The sequence below is a fragment of the Crocodylus porosus genome, unplaced genomic scaffold (genome assembly GCF_001723895.1).
Source record: "Crocodylus porosus isolate Cpor-Errol unplaced genomic scaffold, CroPor_comp1, whole genome shotgun sequence".
Lineage (NCBI taxonomy): Eukaryota > Metazoa > Chordata > Crocodylia > Crocodylidae > Crocodylus > Crocodylus porosus.
In genome coordinates this window covers 774,333-793,101 of record NW_017728904.1, presented here as the reverse complement: position 1 = coordinate 793,101, position 18,769 = coordinate 774,333, and the positions used below count along the sequence as shown (strand labels likewise).

General features: G+C 53.6%; 2 protein-coding genes across 2 annotated transcripts in view; one reads left to right on the top strand and one right to left on the bottom strand.

Annotated features, from left to right (window-relative positions):
• COPA (coatomer protein complex subunit alpha) overlaps nt 1-15,304 on the top strand; it is a 25,740-nt gene extending 10,436 nt beyond the window's left edge. The window contains exons 9-33 of the mRNA XM_019556776.1: nt 304-439; nt 585-667; nt 1,263-1,413; nt 1,524-1,590; nt 2,120-2,195; nt 4,535-4,617; nt 5,827-5,966; nt 6,432-6,517; nt 7,162-7,300; nt 7,465-7,627; nt 7,736-7,882; nt 8,404-8,593; nt 8,726-8,821; nt 10,570-10,658; nt 10,859-10,982; nt 11,236-11,325; nt 11,405-11,514; nt 11,939-12,016; nt 12,201-12,269; nt 12,706-12,842; nt 13,034-13,220; nt 13,318-13,428; nt 13,819-13,980; nt 14,293-14,487; nt 14,609-15,304. Of these exons, the coding sequence (XP_019412321.1) occupies nt 304-439; nt 585-667; nt 1,263-1,413; nt 1,524-1,590; nt 2,120-2,195; nt 4,535-4,617; nt 5,827-5,966; nt 6,432-6,517; nt 7,162-7,300; nt 7,465-7,627; nt 7,736-7,882; nt 8,404-8,593; nt 8,726-8,821; nt 10,570-10,658; nt 10,859-10,982; nt 11,236-11,325; nt 11,405-11,514; nt 11,939-12,016; nt 12,201-12,269; nt 12,706-12,842; nt 13,034-13,220; nt 13,318-13,428; nt 13,819-13,980; nt 14,293-14,487; nt 14,609-14,668 (2,969 nt within the window). The 3' untranslated portion in view covers nt 14,669-15,304. The remainder of the gene's footprint in view (nt 1-303; nt 440-584; nt 668-1,262; nt 1,414-1,523; nt 1,591-2,119; nt 2,196-4,534; nt 4,618-5,826; nt 5,967-6,431; nt 6,518-7,161; nt 7,301-7,464; nt 7,628-7,735; nt 7,883-8,403; nt 8,594-8,725; nt 8,822-10,569; nt 10,659-10,858; nt 10,983-11,235; nt 11,326-11,404; nt 11,515-11,938; nt 12,017-12,200; nt 12,270-12,705; nt 12,843-13,033; nt 13,221-13,317; nt 13,429-13,818; nt 13,981-14,292; nt 14,488-14,608) is intronic.
• Nucleotides 837-18,769, bottom strand: S100A11 (S100 calcium binding protein A11). The gene is made up of 4 exons (XM_019556777.1): nt 18,612-18,769; nt 16,849-17,007; nt 16,262-16,440; nt 837-1,029 (listed from the first exon to the last, which is right to left on the bottom strand). The coding sequence occupies exons 1-4, from the start codon at nt 18,612-18,614 to the stop codon at nt 987-989; spliced, it is 384 nt and encodes a 127-aa protein (XP_019412322.1). The 5' UTR covers nt 18,615-18,769; the 3' UTR covers nt 837-986.

Sequence of the window (18,769 nt, the reverse complement as noted above, 5' to 3'; positions counted from 1 at the left end):
CTGTCTAAAAGGCACGTTGGCATCTGCAAACAGGGGAAAGCCAAGCTCTTCAGCCAGCCCTTCCCCTGCCCTCCCATTTTATCTCGTCCTTACTCAGGCAGATGGTTGAATAAAAATGTGACTGGTTCCATGGCTCAAGGCTTGTCAAACACAGACCTCTAATAGACCAACAGAGGAACTCTTCCCAGAGCTGGATTTGCAGCCTAGCAGGCATGGATGTCCAGTTGATAACAGCGCTCATTTCCTTCAGGAACAAGAGCTTTCAAGCGTGCTCCCACCTCACTTTCTCATGTTCTTGCTTAGAATCAAAGGCCTGGGAGGTCGACACTTGCCGGGGACATTACAACAATGTCTCATGCGCAGTCTTTCACCCGCGGCAGGAACTGATCCTCAGCAATTCGGAAGATAAGAGCATTCGCGTCTGGGACATGTCAAAACGGTGAGAGCTCTGCCTCTGGTTTTAGCCGGTGAAAAGGACTGTGGTGTAAATGAGTGATGGACCATCTTCTGTATCCATCTTACAAACTGGGTTCATTCTTAGGCTTCTGGTTCACTCTGTCTTGTCCTCCCCCTTCCACATTTAGCACTGGTGTTCAGACCTTCCGCCGAGATCACGATCGCTTCTGGGTGTTGGCTGCTCACCCTAACCTCAACCTGTTTGCTGCAGGTAAAAACAGATCCTTACAGGTTGTGGGAGACTGGGGTGGGGGGGAGTGGTTATCCTGTAATTGTACTATGGGGGTAAAAGGTTTCTGCTGGGCATTTATGACAGAGCTCCCTTTGCTTGTTGGTACTTGTTCCAGTGTACTGTAGAAACCCTGGAGGAGCTGAGAACCTTATTTTTTTACCGTAATATCCCAAGGGCTCCAGTTTATATGCTTGGACTCCATTGCACTGCAAACAGGCTGTGAGCCACCCTGTGCTGGTTACACTGCTGAACCTGTGCACACTTTCTGTCACATGGGTCTACACAGATGCTGAGACCCTCACTTGACTGGGAACTGTAACAAGAAGGATATGGGGCAGCTGCTAATGAGGAGCATACAGAATTCAGTTAAGGTTGCAGGGTCATAATTGCATGCTGAGTGTCAGCCATCCCTGCAGTCTTTGTGTCCAGTTTCTGGAGGCCTGTAGGGATCCCCTTGTACTTTCCATGAGGTCCCCTTTGCTAATGCAGCCAAAAGGTGTTGCAGGCAGCTGAGATGTGTCCATCTCAGGTTTAATCCTGACAGCCAGTAGTGATCCTGGTCTTTTGTTTCCAGGCCATGATGGTGGCATGATTGTGTTCAAACTGGAGCGCGAGCGGCCTGCCTATGCTGTGCATGGGAACGTGCTGTATTATGTGAAGGACCGATTCCTCCGTCAGCTTGACTTCAACAGTTCCAAGGATGTTGCTGTCATGCAGCTGCGAAGGTGAGCCAGGCTCTTGGGACAAATGGGTACTTTGTGGCAAAGACTTTGGTAGAGAGCACCCAACGATATCTGTTGCTGAACTTTCCCTCTTCATGGTGTGTCCTCTTTAGCGGTTCCAAGTTCCCAGTGTTCAACATGTCGTACAACCCAGCGGAGAATGCTGTCCTGCTTTGCACGGTAAGCCAGCCTAAAAGTGCTTAGTACTCCAGTGCTGGTGGTGGAGAGCCCCTGTATTAGTGTGTGGAGAAACTAACTTGATTTTAATGTTAAGCCCTGTCCTGCTGGCATCAGAAATGTCCTTCCTCAGCAGAGTGGTATCAGCCATTGATATGGGCATTTGTTTAAAGCTGCTTTTTGCACTCTGTGCTTGATGTCACTGCCCTTTTCTTGCTGCACTGAGCTAAAGGGATGTTCAGCCTCCTCTGTACCCTTTTCAGGCTGTCATGTTATTCTTTACTCATGCTTCTCTTACCAAGTTTTGATGGTCATCTCTGCATAGCTATAAAACCATCTCATTCACTGGGTGTTTGTAGGCATGAGTTGCCCTTTTAGCAGTGCTTTACTGTTGGCTTCTGTCACTCTGGTTCATTGGTTTCCTTTCTCAAAGTGTTAACCTCCTTAACACTTTGAGAAATGCTAGTGCAAGAATGTTGTTGTGGATGAGTGGGCAGCAGGGAAGTCCATACCTATGTTTCTCTTCCCTTAGAGAGCCAGCAACCTGGAGAACAGTACCTATGACCTCTACACCATCCCCAAAGATGCAGACTCGCAGAACCCTGACGGTAAGCCTGGGCTGGTTTGCTTTGTTCCTGATCAGTCTCCATCTCCACTCTCCCACTGCGAACATTGTTCTTCCAAGCCTGTGTGTTGGACTCTTTCTCCACATTTCCCATAGCCGGAACAGCACACACCATTTGGCAGGTGCTGGGCTTACTATATCACAGGCCACATTGACTTGAAAAATTCATGTTCATCCCAAACTTTACTGCTGCAAATATATATTTTATAATTTAGTTATTAGGAACTTTCCTCTTTCCCTTTTGACACAGCAGGCAGCCTCCCTGGCTTGTCAGTGGAGATGGATTTTGAGCAGATATGTTCTATTCAAAGAGGCTTTATACTCTGAGAAGTGGCTGTAAAAGTGACGCTGCCAAGGTCCAATGTTCATTCTCTCAGTCCAATTTCAGATCGGCTTCACTCAATTTACAAGTCAAAACACAATTTTTTTTTCTCCCTCCTAAATACAAGTTCCATTTGGGATCTGAAACTCCAGCTGTGTTCTGCCTGCCTCTGTCATCACAGCCATAAAGATTCTACGATGAGTGTTTTGCTGGCAGTGTCGGGGCATGATGCATGAGGCAGATTAGAATCCAACTTGCTCATTAGCTGCTTTACTGGTTTCTGCAGGTCTAATGGGGAGAAGAGTGTTGTCAATGAAGTCAGCTGGTGGGTAGCAGAGATGGGAATCAAAAGGGGGTTGTTTTTAGTCCCCTAGTGGTATTAGATGTTGGTTGAATAATACAGAACATAATTCAAGTTTGTGTTCATTTTGGTCAAGAGGTGTTGAAGTGACAAGTGGCTTGCGGGATCCACAGGGCAGGTGCTCAGAGCAATCTTGATACCAAAGTCCTCTTTGGGAGACTGACCCTCTGCCTTTGGTACTCACAAAGCAGTTATCTAAACCCAAGGGATACATGCACCCAGGATAATTCATAAAATCATAGAAAATGAGGGCTGGAGGGACCTCAGGAGGTCACATCTAGTCCAACCCCCTGCTCAAAGCAGGACCAGCCCCAACTAGATCATCACAGCCAGGGCTTTGTCTAGCCAGGTTTTAAAAACTCCCAAGGATAGGGAGTCCCCAACCTGTCTGAGTAACCCAATCCAGAATTTTACTACCCTCCTAGTGATTTTTTTCCTCCTAATATCTAACCTAAACTTCCACACAGAAGAGTTCTCAATAGCAAACCGCTTCTACTCCCCACAAGGTGCTGCTCAGCGGAAAATACGCTGTGTCAAGTTGAGCTTTTCTGTTAAGTCTCCCATAAGTGCAGGCCTTTGAGCCAGAGAAGGGTATTCGCAGCCTTGGAGGATGTCATTTCTTTTGCTGTAAAGAAAATGATTTAGTGATACCCATGTTTCAGGAGTCTGAGGATCTCCATTCATTGGTGAAGCTCCTCACTTGTGACTCTGAGAGAAGCCGGTAATAACCTGAGCTAATGCACTATAAAAATGGGAATAAACGTGATGGCTCTCTGTCTCCAGGGAAACCGCTGAGCTGAGCCAGGAAGAAATCCCAGGTCTCCAGCCTTGCTTCTAACCATGCAGCCCTCTTCCTTTCTAGGGGGTGTATACATGTGACTTGATGCCCCTTCTCTTGCCCTGGACTCTTTGGGATGTTGGCCTGTTGATGAGTGGTGGGATCACACTGATGCTGGGATTGGTTTGGACCAAGGTGTCTTCAGTGCATCCCCACAAGATGCACGTGTCTCAAGACGGAGACAGTTTTGTTTTACCATACCTGCATTACTTGGTCCCCTCCAGGCCTGCTTTCCCATCCTTTAGCATGGAGGAAGCCTGTTGTGGGTTCATCTGACCCATGTCCTGTGGTACAGTTTGCTCTGTGCCTCTGACACATGCAGCCCTGTCTTTATATTAGCATTTAAAGCGGAGGGAACAGCTGCGCACCGGGGGAAGTGCATCCTTTCTCCTCCAGCTCGTTATGCTGGGTAGCAGCCGCGGGGACGGGGGAGGAGGCTTACATTGAAGCCGGGACCCTTGCTGCTCAGTGTGTTTGGCCAGCAGAGCTCTGCTCGTTAGCTTGACAGACTGTGCTGTCACTCAGGATGGCCTGCTTCTGTGCCAAGTGGTGGCGTTGGCTGTACAGGCAACCACTCGTCTTGTGCCTTGGCTAGAGAGAGGGGCTGGCACTGGCCACGGAGAGCTCTGAAAGGGTGTTAGGGGAGGGAACGAATCTTGTGAATAGCCTCGGGTTAAACATGAATTAGTAGGAAGCAGCTGATCTAACAGAGCCAAGATGGAATCAGACAAGACTGACTAATGTGTCTCTGTCGGCACCTGCCAGAGGTTTTATTCACTGCCTGCATTTTGCTGTCCCCAGCCCCTGAAGGGAAGCGGTCCTCCGGGCTGACAGCTGTGTGGGTAGCGCGTAACCGTTTTGCAGTCCTGGATCGCATGCATTCGGTAAGGGGCGCACTTAGGTCATCATTAACTATGCTCTGTATTGTTTGGATATCTGGGAGGGGGCGAAGTGAGGTTCACCAGATTGTTGGAGGTCTCGGGGTTTTGGCTGGGCACAGCCGGGGAGAAGGGGCTCTGAGTCAGGTGAAAAAGAAGGTTAAAAAGGCTAATATTGGAACATTGTCATGATTTCCATTTCTGGTCAACTTCCTTTGTTATGTAAACTCCCCCCCACTCCCCTTGGGAGACCCAAACAATAGACTAGAGGAAGTGATGCAGGAGATTAAACGAAGCACCGTTGGACAGTGACATCAGCCAGGCTGGTTTTGTTGCATCAAGGATGAAAAAGCAAGTTTTTGATTTTTAAAAACCTGTCCTCAATAGCTGAGGAAGGGGTGTGCAGCAAATGGTCATTTGGGGCTAGTGACATTTCCCCGGACCTGCTAGCCGGAGTAAAAACCCCTTGAGCCTCTCCACCACCCTCAAATTAAAATAAACCTGTTAAGTTCTGTTTCCTGTTGTATTTAATTATGTCACGATCAATGTACTTACTGCTTAGTAATGTCAGAATTTTGCTTTTATTGCTCTTTCTTTCCTGGCTTCCTTCTTCTGTTTGTTTCTCTGTGTTGTTCTTTTCATTGCCTTTTAATTTTCTCTCTCCTTGTATTCCACCTGCCCTTCTCTTTCTCCATCCTTATCCATCCATACACCTTCTCACCTTTCTCCATCCATCTTTGCACATAACTTGCATGTAGATGTTACCAGTTTGCTAATAGCGACAGACTGAGTTTTACTACTTGAGGATGAGGAGAAGTGTCTTGCTGCCCCTCTTCTTTACCCAAAATCACAATAAACAGGTGTAGTGAGGATATGAGGGGAAAAAACAGATTCTTTTCACTCTGATAAAGTAGCAGGTGGATGGCTTTTCATACTTTGAGTCCATCTTTCATGTATCAAGCATTGATACATGCAAATTCATCTGTTCTCTGTGTTCCTTTGCTGTTCTAAAGAAGGAAAAGTTTCTCTTTCCAGTTCCCATCACAAATGACCCCCCCCGATCCCTGCTTTTACTGCTAGGCAGACCAAATGCTTACTACTCATATGGACTAGTGAGGAGACTTGATTTTTCATTGTGGAAAAAAGACTTTTGGGTTTCCCTAACTAACCGAGAACCTCTGTGCTCTTGACCCTCTCCACCCTCTCCAATGACAGATCCTAATCAAGAACCTGAAGAATGAGATCACCAAGAAAGTGCAGGTGCCAAACTGCGATGAGATTTTCTATGCTGGCACTGGGAACCTGCTGCTAAGGGATGCTGACTCCATCACCCTCTTCGACGTGCAGCAGAAGCGGTAAGGTCCTCCTTCCTGGGAGAGCCAGAATCTTGTAATATTGCTGGCATACATCCTCTGGGGACAAGCCACAGTCATTAATGCACTCTGCATGTTGCCCTAGCTGCAGGCTGTGTCAGATTGCACTCTGAGTTCACTGTGGTTTGGATCAAAGCAAAAGCAAAGTAATGGTGCAGTTTATACCTCGGCCATTGTGCTAGTGATCACGGGGAGACTTTTTCTTGATAGGATGGACCCAGGGCATACATCTTTGCACTGCTCTTCAGAGTAAATTCAGTCTAATCTCACTCTGATGCACTTCTGTGGAGCCAGAACAGTATAAAAGGGTTTGTGTTCTGGAAATCAGGTCCCATGGTGTTTGGCAGTGAGTGTTATTAATACCCACTGCCAAACACCCACGGACAAGGGCCCTGTCTGTGAAAGGGCTTCGTAGGAAGACTGATGCTATCGCTGTCTTCCCTGCAGAACTTTAGCCTCAGTGAAGATCTCCAAGGTGAAGTATGTCATCTGGTCAGCTGACATGTCCCACGTGGCTCTGCTGGCTAAGCATGGTAAGGCAACTTCCTCCTATGCCCACCTGTTCAGGATTCTCAGCCTTCTGTTTAGGGCAGCCCCACCCATGTCACCTAGTAGATGCACTTCCTTCTGCCAGCTGGTACTTCCCCAGATACAGCTGGGCAGTTCTGCCTCCTCACTGTTCAGTTCTCTCTCTGGAGAGATGGCCCCTCAAGTGTCTCAGTCCTCCGCCTGGGTAAGACACCCAGTGATGGGCACTAAGAAAAGCAGACCAGAATAGAAAGGGAGGAGTTAAGCGCGTGATGCTTTTATTGCTTCTGGACCTATCATCCCAACCTGTGGCTCCTAGCCTTGGTTAACTCTGGGTTTGGCTTTGAGGCTGAAGGAGCAACTCTATTTATGTGGAAGGAGAAAAGGAACTCTTGTCTGTTGAAGGGGATTTGGGCTGAGTTCTCTGGAAAAGGATTTGTAGGAGACTGATCCAGAAAAGGAAGGGGCACTGAAGCTTGGCTTTGCATGGTGAAATGGGAGAGACCATTAACTGGTGTCCGGTGTGCCAGTCTCACTGGTGCCTGGGTTGTTGTATCTAGCCCATGCTGGTGTAGCTCTAGCAGAAATATAAAAATGCAGTGAATGTGGGATCTCTCACTGTTCTGTCTGGGTTGCCCCTTTCTTCCAGCCATCATGATCTGCAACAGGAAGCTGGAGTCCCTGTGTAACATTCACGAAAATATCCGGGTCAAGAGCGGTGCCTGGGATGAGAGCGGGGTCTTCATTTACACCACCAGCAACCACATCAAATATGCGGTTACCACTGGGTGAGTCTGCTCTGTGAAGCACCTGCTGAGCTCTGAGCTCAGGGCTTATGCACTGACATGGGTCTTAACTCAGGTTAAAACCAGGAGGCTGTGATTTTTAACTGGCGTTGGAAGTTCCGGGTATACCCCGCACTCTCATCAGGTCCGTCTTGTCCTGGCTTTAGGGACCATGGAATCATCCGCACCTTGGACCTGCCAATCTACGTCACCCGCGTGAAGGGAAACAACGTGTACTGCCTGGACAGGGAGTGCCGGCCCAGGGTCCTGACCATTGACCCCACTGAGTTCAAGTTCAAGTTGGCCCTGATCAACAGGAAGTATGATGAGGTGAGGGGCTGGAGCTAGCCTGGCACCTGGCAACCTTGATATGAAAGCATAGGTGAATCCCTGCCTTGTGGCATTCTCATTCTGTCTTCCTGGCTTCCTCTTGGCTAGGTGCTGCACATGGTGAGGAATGCCAAGCTGGTGGGTCAGTCCATCATTGCCTACCTGCAGAAGAAAGGCTACCCCGAGGTGGCATTGCATTTTGTTAAGGATGAAAAGACCCGCTTCAGCCTGGCCCTGGAGTGTGGCAACATTGAGGTGAGGCAGCTGCCTGAGCTGGGATGGGGGAAAAAAGGGAAGTGTCTGCCTGCATCTCTCCAATCCTGCCTTTGGAGATGGGTCCTGTGGTCCTGTGGGACCTAATACGCAGGTCCCAGTGGGCAAAAGTCCATTCTTGGAGCAGCGAATCATAGATCCTGCACCTGGGGACTAAGAGGAGATAGGAATCTATTGGATGTTCAATAACTACATGGCCCTATAGTGGAGAGCACGGTCTGGTGCGCCCCTCCAAATTTTCACTGGAAGTCTCTGCCAGACTGTATTTAGCTTTGCAAGCCTGACATGAGGCTGGCAGTGTTGTTTTTTTTCCCTACCTTACAAGGAAGGGTCTGGGTTGCCGAGGGACTTGTTCAAGGTCATACTAGGCCTGTTTTGTGAAGTGGGGAATCGAACCTGCTCCTTTCAGCCCCAGGCTGGCACCCAGCCATTGCATGCCCCTTCTGGGTTGCTCTGACATCTCTGCTTTCATGTCCATTTCCATTTCTCCCGTGCTCTGTCAGATCGCCCTGGAAGCAGCCAAGGCACTGGATGACAAGAACTGCTGGGAGAAGCTGGGCGAGGTGGCCTTGCTGCAGGGGAACCATCAGATCGTGGAAATGTGCTACCAACGCACCAAAAATTTCGACCGGCTCTCCTTCCTCTATCTCATCACAGGCAACCTGGAGAAGCTCCGGAAGATGATGAAAATTGGTGGGTCATGTGGCAGTGGGGCGGATAGGGGACAGGGGGAACTGAGTCAAGCCCCAGGAGGAGGACAGGGTCAGCAGTTTGGGGATGGTGGAGAGTTGCAGGGGGTGGTGACTGCTGTGTTCCCTGCTGTAGCTGAGATCCGTAAGGACATGAGTGGCCACTACCAGAATGCTCTGTACCTTGGAGACGTGGCAGAGAGAGTGAGGATCCTGAAGAATTGTGGGCAGAGTGAGTATGGCAGCACTGGCCTTGTTTGGGCCTTCGCTTCCTGGGTTTGGAGAGATGCTGCAGTCAGTATCCTTCCCTCCCATTTCCCATGTGGGATCTACGACACTGTCTCTCACCCCATTCTCATTAAGAAATTAGGTGACTGTGGCATCAATGCCTACACAGTTGGATGGGTCACTAGTTGGCTGGAGGGTCGCACCCAGAGAGTGGTGGTGGGTGGGTCTTATTCGACCTGGAGGGATGCGGGCAGTGGGGTCCTCCAGGGCTCATTCCTTGGGCCCGCACTGTTCAACATCTTCATTAGCAACTTAGACGAGGGGGTGAAAAGCACCTTGTTCAAATTCGTGGATGACACTAAAATGTGGGGAGAAGTGGCACGCCGGAGGAGAGGGACAGGCTGCAATCGGATGTGGATAGGCAGGGGTGGGCTGATGAGAACATGATGGGATTCAGTACTGACAAGTGCAGGGTGCTGCACCTGGGGAGGAAGAACCAGCAGCATATCTACAGGCTGGGGAAGTCCCTTCTCATCGGTGCAGAAGCAGAAAAGGATCTTGGAGTCATTATTGATGCCAAAATGAACATGGGCCGCCCATGTGGGGATGTGGTCAGGAAGGCCAACCGTACCTTGTTGTGCAGCCACAGATGCATCTCGAGCAAGTCCAAGGAGGTGATCCTCCCCCTCTGTGCGGCACTGGTCAGGCCGCAGTTGGAGCACTGCGTCCAGTTCTGGGCACCGCACTTCAAGAGGGATGTGGACAACATGGAGAGGGTCCAGAGGAGGGCCACTCGCATGATCAGGAGGCAGCAGGGCAGACCCTACAAGGAGAGGTTACAGGACCTGAGCCTGTTCAGCGTCCACGAGAGAAGGCTGAGAGGGGATCTGGTGGCCATCTACAAACTGGCCAAGGGGGACCAGAAGGCTATGGGAAGGTCCCTGTTCCCCCGAGCACTACTGGGAGCAACAAGGAATAATGGCCATAAGTTGACTGAGAGTAGATTCAGGCTAGATATCAGGAGGCAGGAGGAGACTTCACTGTCGGGGCAGCTAGGATCTGGAACCAACTTCAAGTGGTGCTCACTCCTACCCTGGGGTTCTTCAAAAGAAGGCTAGATAATCACCTAGCCGGGGTCGTTTGACTCCAGCACTCTTTTCTGCCCATGGCAGGGGGTCAGACTTGATCTGCTTAGGTCCCTTCTGACCCTGCCTACTATGAAATTATGAAACTATAGTGCTATGGCTAAAGAAGACACCAGGTGTCCTACGAGGTGGAACAGATGACCACTTAGGTATGATATGCCAGGAGAGTCATGTATGGGCAGTGGGTGTGCCTCTCACTGCATCCCCCTCCCCATGCCAGCTGAGTTGCTCAAAGCACTTTGCAAATGCGTTGTCATCCTAAACTTATATATAGGGGAAATTGAGGCACAGAGCAGCGAGAAAGTTGTTTACAGTCACACAGCAAATTCGACAGCTGGGAACTGAAATCAATGATTTCCTGTCACTTTGATTGTTAGAGACCACTGTTGTGTCTGTGTGTGTGCACACCCTGCCTGCTCCTAACTTGATTGCTGCTGGGAGGGTAAAATACCTCTGTGCAGGCTGCTGATTTCCTTTGAATGTCACCGTGGCAGTGAGACCAGCAGCAGGCACTGGCACAGTCACTCCAGGCACTATGTGTGTATCACACATGGAAATCCTTATGCATGGGAATCCTCAGAGCCATAAATGGTCTGTACCTTTGCAGAGTCCCTGGCCTACCTCACAGCCGCCACCCATGGCTTGGACGAGGAAGCTGAGAGCCTGAAGGAAACGTTTGATCCCGAGAAGGAAACGGTCGGTAAACGGGTTGGCACTTCCTGCCACTTCCCAGCTCTGTCTGGTTTGGGCAGAGGGTGGCAGTGGGAGCTGGCCTCTGCTCATGCAGCTGTAACCAGCACCCTCCTGGAGTAGCAGCCCTCTCCCTGAGGCTGAAACGAGGGGTCTTCCTGTTGTGGCCTGCAGGTGATTCTCTCCCTTTTGCTTTCTCTGAGCAGATCCCAGATATTGACCCCAACGCGCAGCTGCTCCAGCCTCCTGCTCCTGTCATGCCTCTAGACACAAACTGGCCGCTGCTTACTGTCTCCAAAGGATTCTTTGAAGGAACAATTGCAAGCAAAGGTACTTGGGAGCTCCTTTAATCAAACTAGGAAAAATTAACCTAAATTTCCCTCCAGTGGCTGCAGCAGTCCTATTCTTACACCCCTACCTTCTCATTGGTTCCATTAATGATATTGTTAAAGTCATCCCTGGGAAACCCTTGGGCACCCTTCACCCACCATCCAGGTGCCTGTGAGCTTTCCTGTGGCCTGGCTTGGTGGCAGGAGCTGGATTATCGTGGGGCCTGCCTGATACCTTGTCGGACATCTTCTAGGCAAAGGAGGTGCAATGGCTGCTGACATCGACATTGACACCGTCGGCACCGAGGGCTGGGGGGAGGATGCCGAGCTGCAACTGGATGAAGGTGAGTCTGCCTGGGCACAGCGCGAGTGTGGGAGCCTCCAGCAAGTAGCTGCTGACTGCGGTTCTGTTCTGTCCTGCAGATGGCTTTGTGGATGCTGCGGATGGCTTTGGAGATGAAGCCGTCGGGAAAGGGCTGGAAGAAGGAGGTGGATGGGAAGTTGAAGAGGATTTGGACCTTCCCCCAGAACTGGTATGGGGCTGTGAGCTCAGGCACTGGTTTTGGGCAGCAGCTCGTGGCTCAGTTGCAGTGATCTCTAGGAAGGAGAGAAGGGTTGCTAGGCTCTGGTGGCTGTTGGATTGTGAGACAAGCCAGTCCAGTTCTTCACCCATTTCCACTCCTGTTCCCCATCCAGTCTCCTGTTGGATGTATTGACAGGGTCCCTCATCTGATTGACTCTGGAGGCTGATCCTTCCTCCTGCTTAGAAGTGATTGTGGAGGTCAGGCCTGGAGCCCTTTGACTGGGCAACTGGGGTGTGAACTTTCACCAGGGTCCTCGCTGCACCTGTTTTTGCCTTGTGTGGTAGTCTCCAAGGCTGCAGAGCCACCTTGCCTGGTGTGGCTTGTGTGTGTCCATAGTGCTCAGGAGCTGATCAATGCCTGTTTGATTCCATAGGACATCCCTGCTGGGCCAGCAGGAGGAGCAGAGGACGGGTTCTTCGTGCCACCCACCAAGGGCACCAGTCCAGCCCAGGTAATGGGACAGACCCTTTGCTGTCTTGCTCTGAAATGATCTTGCACACCCCTGATGTGTGATGCTGGATTATCAGTTGGGAGCACGGTGAGGGAACTCTGCAGGATGCTGGCTGGAGCCCTGCTGTGTGGTTGGGGGTGGCTCCCAGAGCTGCCCCCTGTCATGCATTTCTGCTTTCCCTCAGGTCTGGTGCAACAACTCGCAGCTGCCTGTTGATCACGTCCTGGCTGGCTCGTTCGAGACAGCCATGAGGGTGAGTTACACCATGGATCCTCTCCCGGGGCAGCGGGTGAGGATGGTGTGGTGGATGCAGGGCGTTCGAGGCCCTGATATACTGTCTGTGCCATAGTTTGGTGTCCCTTGAGACTGAAGGATGGAGTCAGGGGTCCCATCCCATGCTGGGGTGTTAACAGGGAGGAGGGGCTCAGTCCCTCTCTGCTGCACTGGGAGCTCATAGTCCCATTACCAAGAAAGGAAGTCTTGTGGCTAAAGCTTGGTGACAGTGTTCCAGTCTCTGCCACAGGTTCAGTACATGTCCTGAGCTATTTCCCTTAGCGTCTTGAGTATGAAATGGGATTCCTGTGGGTTGAGACTGGTTTCTGTGGTCCCCTGGCTGAGATGGAGTGGGTGGGGGGGCACAGGCATAGATGGCTCTCACCCAGTGGCTAAGTACATCTTTTCTTCTCCAGCTCCTTCATGACCAGGTGGGAGTGACTGATTTCGGCCCCTACAAGCAACTGTTCCTGCAGACCTATGCCCGGGGCCGCACCACCTACCAAGCCCTGCCTTGCCTCCCCTCCATGTATGGATACCCACATCGCAACTGGTGAGTAGTGAGGTACCTTCCTACCTCTTCCTTTGGATCTTGTCCCATCCTGTCACTTCCCTCTCCTTCCTAGGGCTGGTTGCCATGTCCTTTCTGGTTGGTTCTCCTGGTGCAGCCAGGCAACCTCTTCTGCCATGATCTGGCTGCCCTTCCTGTGAGACCAAAGACTTTTTCCCCTTTCCCACCTTCAGGAAGGAAGCTACCCTGAAGAACGCACTCCCAGCAGTTGGCCTGAAGCTGAATGACCTGATCCAGCGCCTGCAGCTCTGCTACCAGCTCACCACCTCCGGCAAATTCGAGGAGGCAGTGGAGAAGTTCCGGTCCATCCTGCTGAGCGTGCCGCTGCTCGTGGTGGACAACAAGCAAGAGATTGCCGAGGTGAGGGGCCACTCTGCCCACCCCCCACATCCATCCTCTTGAAAGGCAGGGGGTGAATGGTGCCTGACTTGCTCTTTGTTCCTCCTCCTCCTCACAGGCCCAGCAGCTGATTGCCATCTGCCGGGAGTACATCGTGGGGCTCTCCATGGAGATTGAGAGGAAGAAGCTCCCCAAGGAGACCCTGGAGCAGCAGAAGCGCATCTGCGAGGTATAAAAGCTGTTCCCCCTCAACTGCTCCAGGCTCCTGGCCTGGGGTGGGAGGGTGAGGCCTGTGACAGACGGACTTGAGAGCCCTCAGATCAGTGTCCTCATATGACTGGGTGACCTTCGTTACCTTGATTTCCAAGAGACCCTTACAGTGAGCTGTCTCCCAAGCCAGGCTGGGAGGGGGGTCGTCTGCTTTTGAGGGATGCTGACAACAGCATGTACCTGGCCATCATGTTATCAGGCCAGTGGGCAGGCTTCTCCCCAAGCCAGCCAGAGTGAGCTGTTCTGCAGCCATGGCAGTGGCAGGGCTTGTACTCAGCTGGACAGGGATGCTGCCCTTGCTGCAGGCAATAATTCTGTTCACTTGCTGGCTTCTCTCCCCCCACACCAGATGGCTGCCTACTTCACCCACTCCAACCTGCAGCCTGTGCACATGATCCTGGTGCTCCGCACTGCCCTCAACCTCTTCTTCAAGCTCAAGAACTTCAAGACAGCTGCCACCTTTGCTCGTCGCCTCCTGGAGCTGGGCCCCAAGCCCGAGGTGGCCCAGCAGGTACGTGTTTGTGGTTGCGTGCTGAGCTGGAGTTTGCGGATCACAGAGGAGTGGCGACCCTGAGACCCCCACATGAGAGCAGGCTGAGCTCTTAGGCTGGCTTGGTCTGTTAGCCTCATCTTGGGGGCAGAGGCTGTATGTCTCTGGCAGATGACCCATGCTGAGTGGAAGGGATGTTCCTATGTCTGCCCGGGGTCCTGGGTGGACACTGCTGTTTGGGAGGCAGGTGGAACAGCCACTCTGGGTGGCTCCTGCCATGGGCAGTCAGCAGCAGCCCCTGTGTTCATGGCTGAGGCATTTCCCCCTTCCTAGACTCGCAAGATCTTGTCTGCCTGTGAGAAGAACCCTACCGACACCTACCAGCTCAACTATGACATGCACAACCCCTTCGACATCTGCGCTGCCTCCTACCGGCCCATCTACCGTGGCAAGCCCGTGGAGAAGTGCCCGCTCAGCGGGGCCTGCTACTGCCCTGAGTACCAGGGCCAAATCTGCCGCGTCACCATGGTAAGGAGCCCACGCTGGCCAGCCGCATGGACCCTGCCACAGCAGGCGCTGATGGCAGCTTCTGTGCCAGCCCTGTTGCCTTGCTGTTGACCACTGACCTCTTCTCCCTTCCGCTCCCCAGGTCACAGAGATCGGCAAAGATGTCATCGGGCTGCGCATCAGTCCCCTGCAGTTCCGCTGAGGCTCTGTCTTGTGCTGGCTCGACAGGACCTTTAATCAGAGGGATGTGTGAGCTGAAACCTCCCCCTTGGCTCCTCCCTTCCACCATGCCTGGAGCTCTCGCCTCCACTGTGAATGTGCTGTTGTGTGTAACGCCCGCTCTCCCTGCCCCACAGACGACCGCCCTCACCGTGCTCCCCACCCCATTCCCCCACAGTGACTACCATTAACCTGGGGGTCTGTCGCCAGGAGCGCTTGCAGCTATGTTTGCCTGCAGGTAGAAGAAGATTGCATGCCCTGTGGCCACATGCCACAAGAGGCTGGGCAGCTTCATTTTCACCCTGATGCACAGAGGTGCCACCTGAAAATAGCTGGGGAGCTCGAATCCCAGTGCCCGACTTGCTGCTGCGTCTGTACAGCCTGTTCACGAGCCCAGCAAGAACCCTCTCTGCCTTGAGCGGAGGACCTGGGCACTTCATGACCATCAGCAGGGGTTGCTCTCCTAATGTCTAAATTCCTGATCAAAGGGGCATATGGGTGTTTTGCCTTCTGTAGAGAGTGAAGATTGGCTCAGAATCCCAGGGCTTCGGCTGTTCTGTCCTTCCCAGCTTCCCCCAGCCTTGTCTCCTCACTGTAATGAAGTACATTAACTAGCTGAAACTCCTGTCGTGCTTCAGCCGTGCTGGTGGAGACTCAAAGGGGCATGTGTTTCCACAACTGCATTTTCACCCTGGAGTGGCTTGTGGGGGCATGGAAGGGACTGGTACCATGGTAAAGCACTGAGTTTTGCCCCAGAGAGTCTGGGCTTGGCAGGGTGAAGCGTGCCAGCCTGTTTAGTGGGGCAGGCTGGGTGATCACCGTGCAGCTGTGAATGGGTTTGGAGACTAGGAGGGGGCAGCGGTGGGCTGGTGAGAGCTCCATTCAGCCTACCCCACGTACCAGTGCTAGCTGCAGCACTTGCCTTCTGTGTCTGCGGCAGCAGCTCTACCACCGATGGGGTGGGGAAAGTACCTGGAGGTCCCATCCTGCTTCCCCAGCACAGAGGAGCCTGAGGGTACTTGTGCCACCTTACTGGCAGATGGGTTGTGGAAGGGGCCAGTGGATCCTTGAGAACCCTGCCCAATGCCCCTCCTGCCCCAGCTCTGCCCCAAAGGCAGGGCTTGTTCTGCAGTGTGCCAGAGCTGTCCTCGTGCTGCTGGTATGATCGGTAGGGCTAGGCCTTGGCAACTCTGGCCCTGCAGCAGCCATGCTTTGCACTGGTGTTTTCCACAGAAATGACATGTCCTGTCCCCCACACCGCTTCCTTCATGCTAATTCCTCATGTGTTGCTCAGGGTGGGAAATTCCCATCAGCCCCCTGCTTTTGCAGAGGCAGGAGCTCACCCTGGGGTCCAGAGCAGAGGACTGGGGCTTGTGACCTGCAGGCCCATGCTTGTGCCCTTGCACGCGTCGTGCAGGAAAGAAGCACACCCGCCAGGGAGTTTCATCTCATCACTTTATTAATACAAAGTCATGGGGGCGGGAGGGTTTCCAGCTCTGTCTGGGTCTCACTCAGGTGCTTGTGGAATGTTGGCCTGGGGGCGCAGCGAGTGCAGGGCACCGGGAGAAGGGGTCACAGTTTCTTGGGGCCACCGGGACCCTTGGGGCCACCGGGACCCCCTTTACACAGGGCTTCGTGGCAGGCCACTGCTATGCCCCCAATGAGGTTGAGGAACTCCTGGAAATCCAGCTGCCCATCACAATTCAAATCCAGCTTCTTCATCATGCGGTCCAGGACAGCCGGGTCCTTCTGGTTCTGTGAAGGAGCAGGGGAGGGTGATCATTAGGGTCCCTGGTGGGGCCCATCAAGCAGGCATCTGGGCACCTTTTTCGGGGCTTTTGGTCCAGGCAGGGAACCCTGGGCCCCCACGGGAGCCAAGCCCAGCCCATGATGTCTCTTGCCTTACTGTCTGCTCTGGATTTGGGTGGCAGTGGGTTTCAGAGGCCACTGCTCTGCCTCGTTCTCCCCCATGGGCCTGCAAATGGGCTGTCATGGGGGAGCAGGAGCCAGGATCCTTTCCTGGGTGGAGGGCACCTCGGAGCCCCAAAGGGCTGGTGGTTCCCAAGCAGCCACACCCTCCCCTCCAGTGCCTCTGCGGTGACTCAGTACCGGGATGCTTCCCTCCTGCTCCAAGTCTGGCCAGGCTGTCGTGGCCCTACTCACCTTGGTGAAGGAGGCCAGCTCACTGTTCATGAAGGCCAGGAACTCCGTTTTGGAGAGCATCGTTTCGTCTCTGTCGCTTCTCCCCGCGTAGCGCTGGAAGACGGCCAGCAGGGACTCGATGCAGCGCTCCGTCTCCGTGGGCGCAACTGGGATCTTGGACTGCAGGTACAAGAGGGCTCTCGTGAGTAGCGGGTGAGCTGGGGCTCCCTGCACATGTAGCCCCCTCCCTCAGGTTCACGATGTGCTTCCTTCTGCTTTGCAGCCGCGTGGGGGAGCAAGCTTCAGGGGCTGGATGGGTGGGGGGCACCGAGAGACCCTGGATAGCAGAGCCCAGACCCTCATGGCTAAAGCAGGAGGTGGGGGCCAGACTCCTGGGTTCTTTCGCCTGCTTGTGCCTTGGGGCAGTGGTTGTAACTGGGCACTTGCAGGGAGGAAAGGCCTTCCCCTTCCTATTGCAACCCCATGTCTTCCGCGTCTGTCTGGACACTGTCGTCACAACCACAGTAGATTTCTGGTTTTCAGGCCTGTTACTAGGGCAGAAGGCGTCACGGGGCAAGGGTGTCATGGCTGTGAATTTGGAAGGGCTCCCACGCACCCTGGGGCCTGGAGCAGGAGGATCCCCTGTCTAGGCGCTGCACAGGGCGTAGCCACCCACCTTGGGGAATTGCTCTGCCCCAGGGTGCGTGTGGGGTGCAGGGGGCCTCTCCAGTTGCAGCCCAGTCCCTGCCTCCCCTGCCTGCTAGTGGTTTCTGGCTGCAGCTGCAGGTTTTGGGGGATGGGAGGGAACATGCATTTTTCCCCTTTCGTTTGCCACGTGACGTGTTGAGTCAGGAAAGAAGAATGTGACTGAAGCAGGATCCCATGAGGATGTGGGAAAGGGCAGGGCTGGATGGGTGGTGGGGCCCCGGGGGGCTCCAGGGGCAGAGGCAAGTGGCAGAGCCGTGCCCAAATCCTGCTTCCATCCCCGTGTGAATGGTGTGCAGCCTCGAGGGGCCTCGAATGCAGTTGGCCCCTGTTGGGGAGTGCAATATCAGGCTCCCCCTACCTGCCCCTGCCCCATGGGGAGAGGAAGGGGCCTGGGTCTGAGCTGCTGGCATCTCCCAGCACCAGGCAGCCTCTCTCTGGCCTCCTTGGCCGGGAGCGCGGGACTTTTCTGATGTGGAGTAAAGCCAGGATCAAAGGGGGAAGGGGCAAGCAACAAGGGGCAGGAAGGCAGGCTGAGGCCGGGAAAGAGGAATTGTGCAGGGTGCGTGGGGACGGGCAGGAACCAGCCCTCCTGCCCTGACCTCTGGTCCCGTGGGCTCCGTTGCCGCAGCCCGCAGCCCCTGAATTTTGCCATTTTTAGCCCAGCGAGACCGGAAGCGCACCACACCCAGCCCTTCCTGCCCCAGGCAGGGGGAAATGAGGAGCCTGGCTGCCCTGGTAATGGACACATTGCAGCTACCAGGGCATGCATGTAGCAGGGCATGGCACGGAGACAAGGCTTGGGCGTGGGAAGCCTGGATGGGCATGGCTGGAACTGGGGGGCGCGGATGGGATGGGAGAAGGGGGAGACACTAAGGGGCAGGGAACTTGCAAAGTCCCCGCGTGCCCTGTACCACCCTTTCCTGCCAGTCCACTCGGTCCCGGCACCTCTCCCCAGGCTGAGGGCCACTGCTGAGCAGGACTCCTGCTCCAGCTCTGTAGGACTCCCCCCCCCACCATGCACAGCTGCCCCCTGCCCTCCCCTCTGCTCTCTCCTTGGGGCAAAGTCCCAAACTCACCATGACTGCAGCTGGGGAACGGCACACGGCAAGTGCTAGGGAACGGATCTGCTCAGAGGGCAGAGCCTCGCCTAGCCACCGCCCTGGCAGCTACGTTGCTCTCACAGACCCCTCGCGTCTGGTTGAGCAATTGCCGCTCGGTCAGATCTGGACTTGCT

Bases quoted from the DNA above. Each gene is read 5' to 3' on its own strand.
- S100A11 (XM_019556777.1), bottom strand. The intron at 16,441-16,848 runs GTGAGTAGGGCC...GCTCCTTCACAG, and splicing joins AGCTGGCCTCCTTCACCAAG to AACCAGAAGGACCCGGCTGT. The intron at 1,030-16,261 runs GTGACCCCTTCT...GCTCCTCATTAG, and splicing joins CCCGGTGGCCCCAAGAAACT to CAGCTGCCCCATATCCTTCT.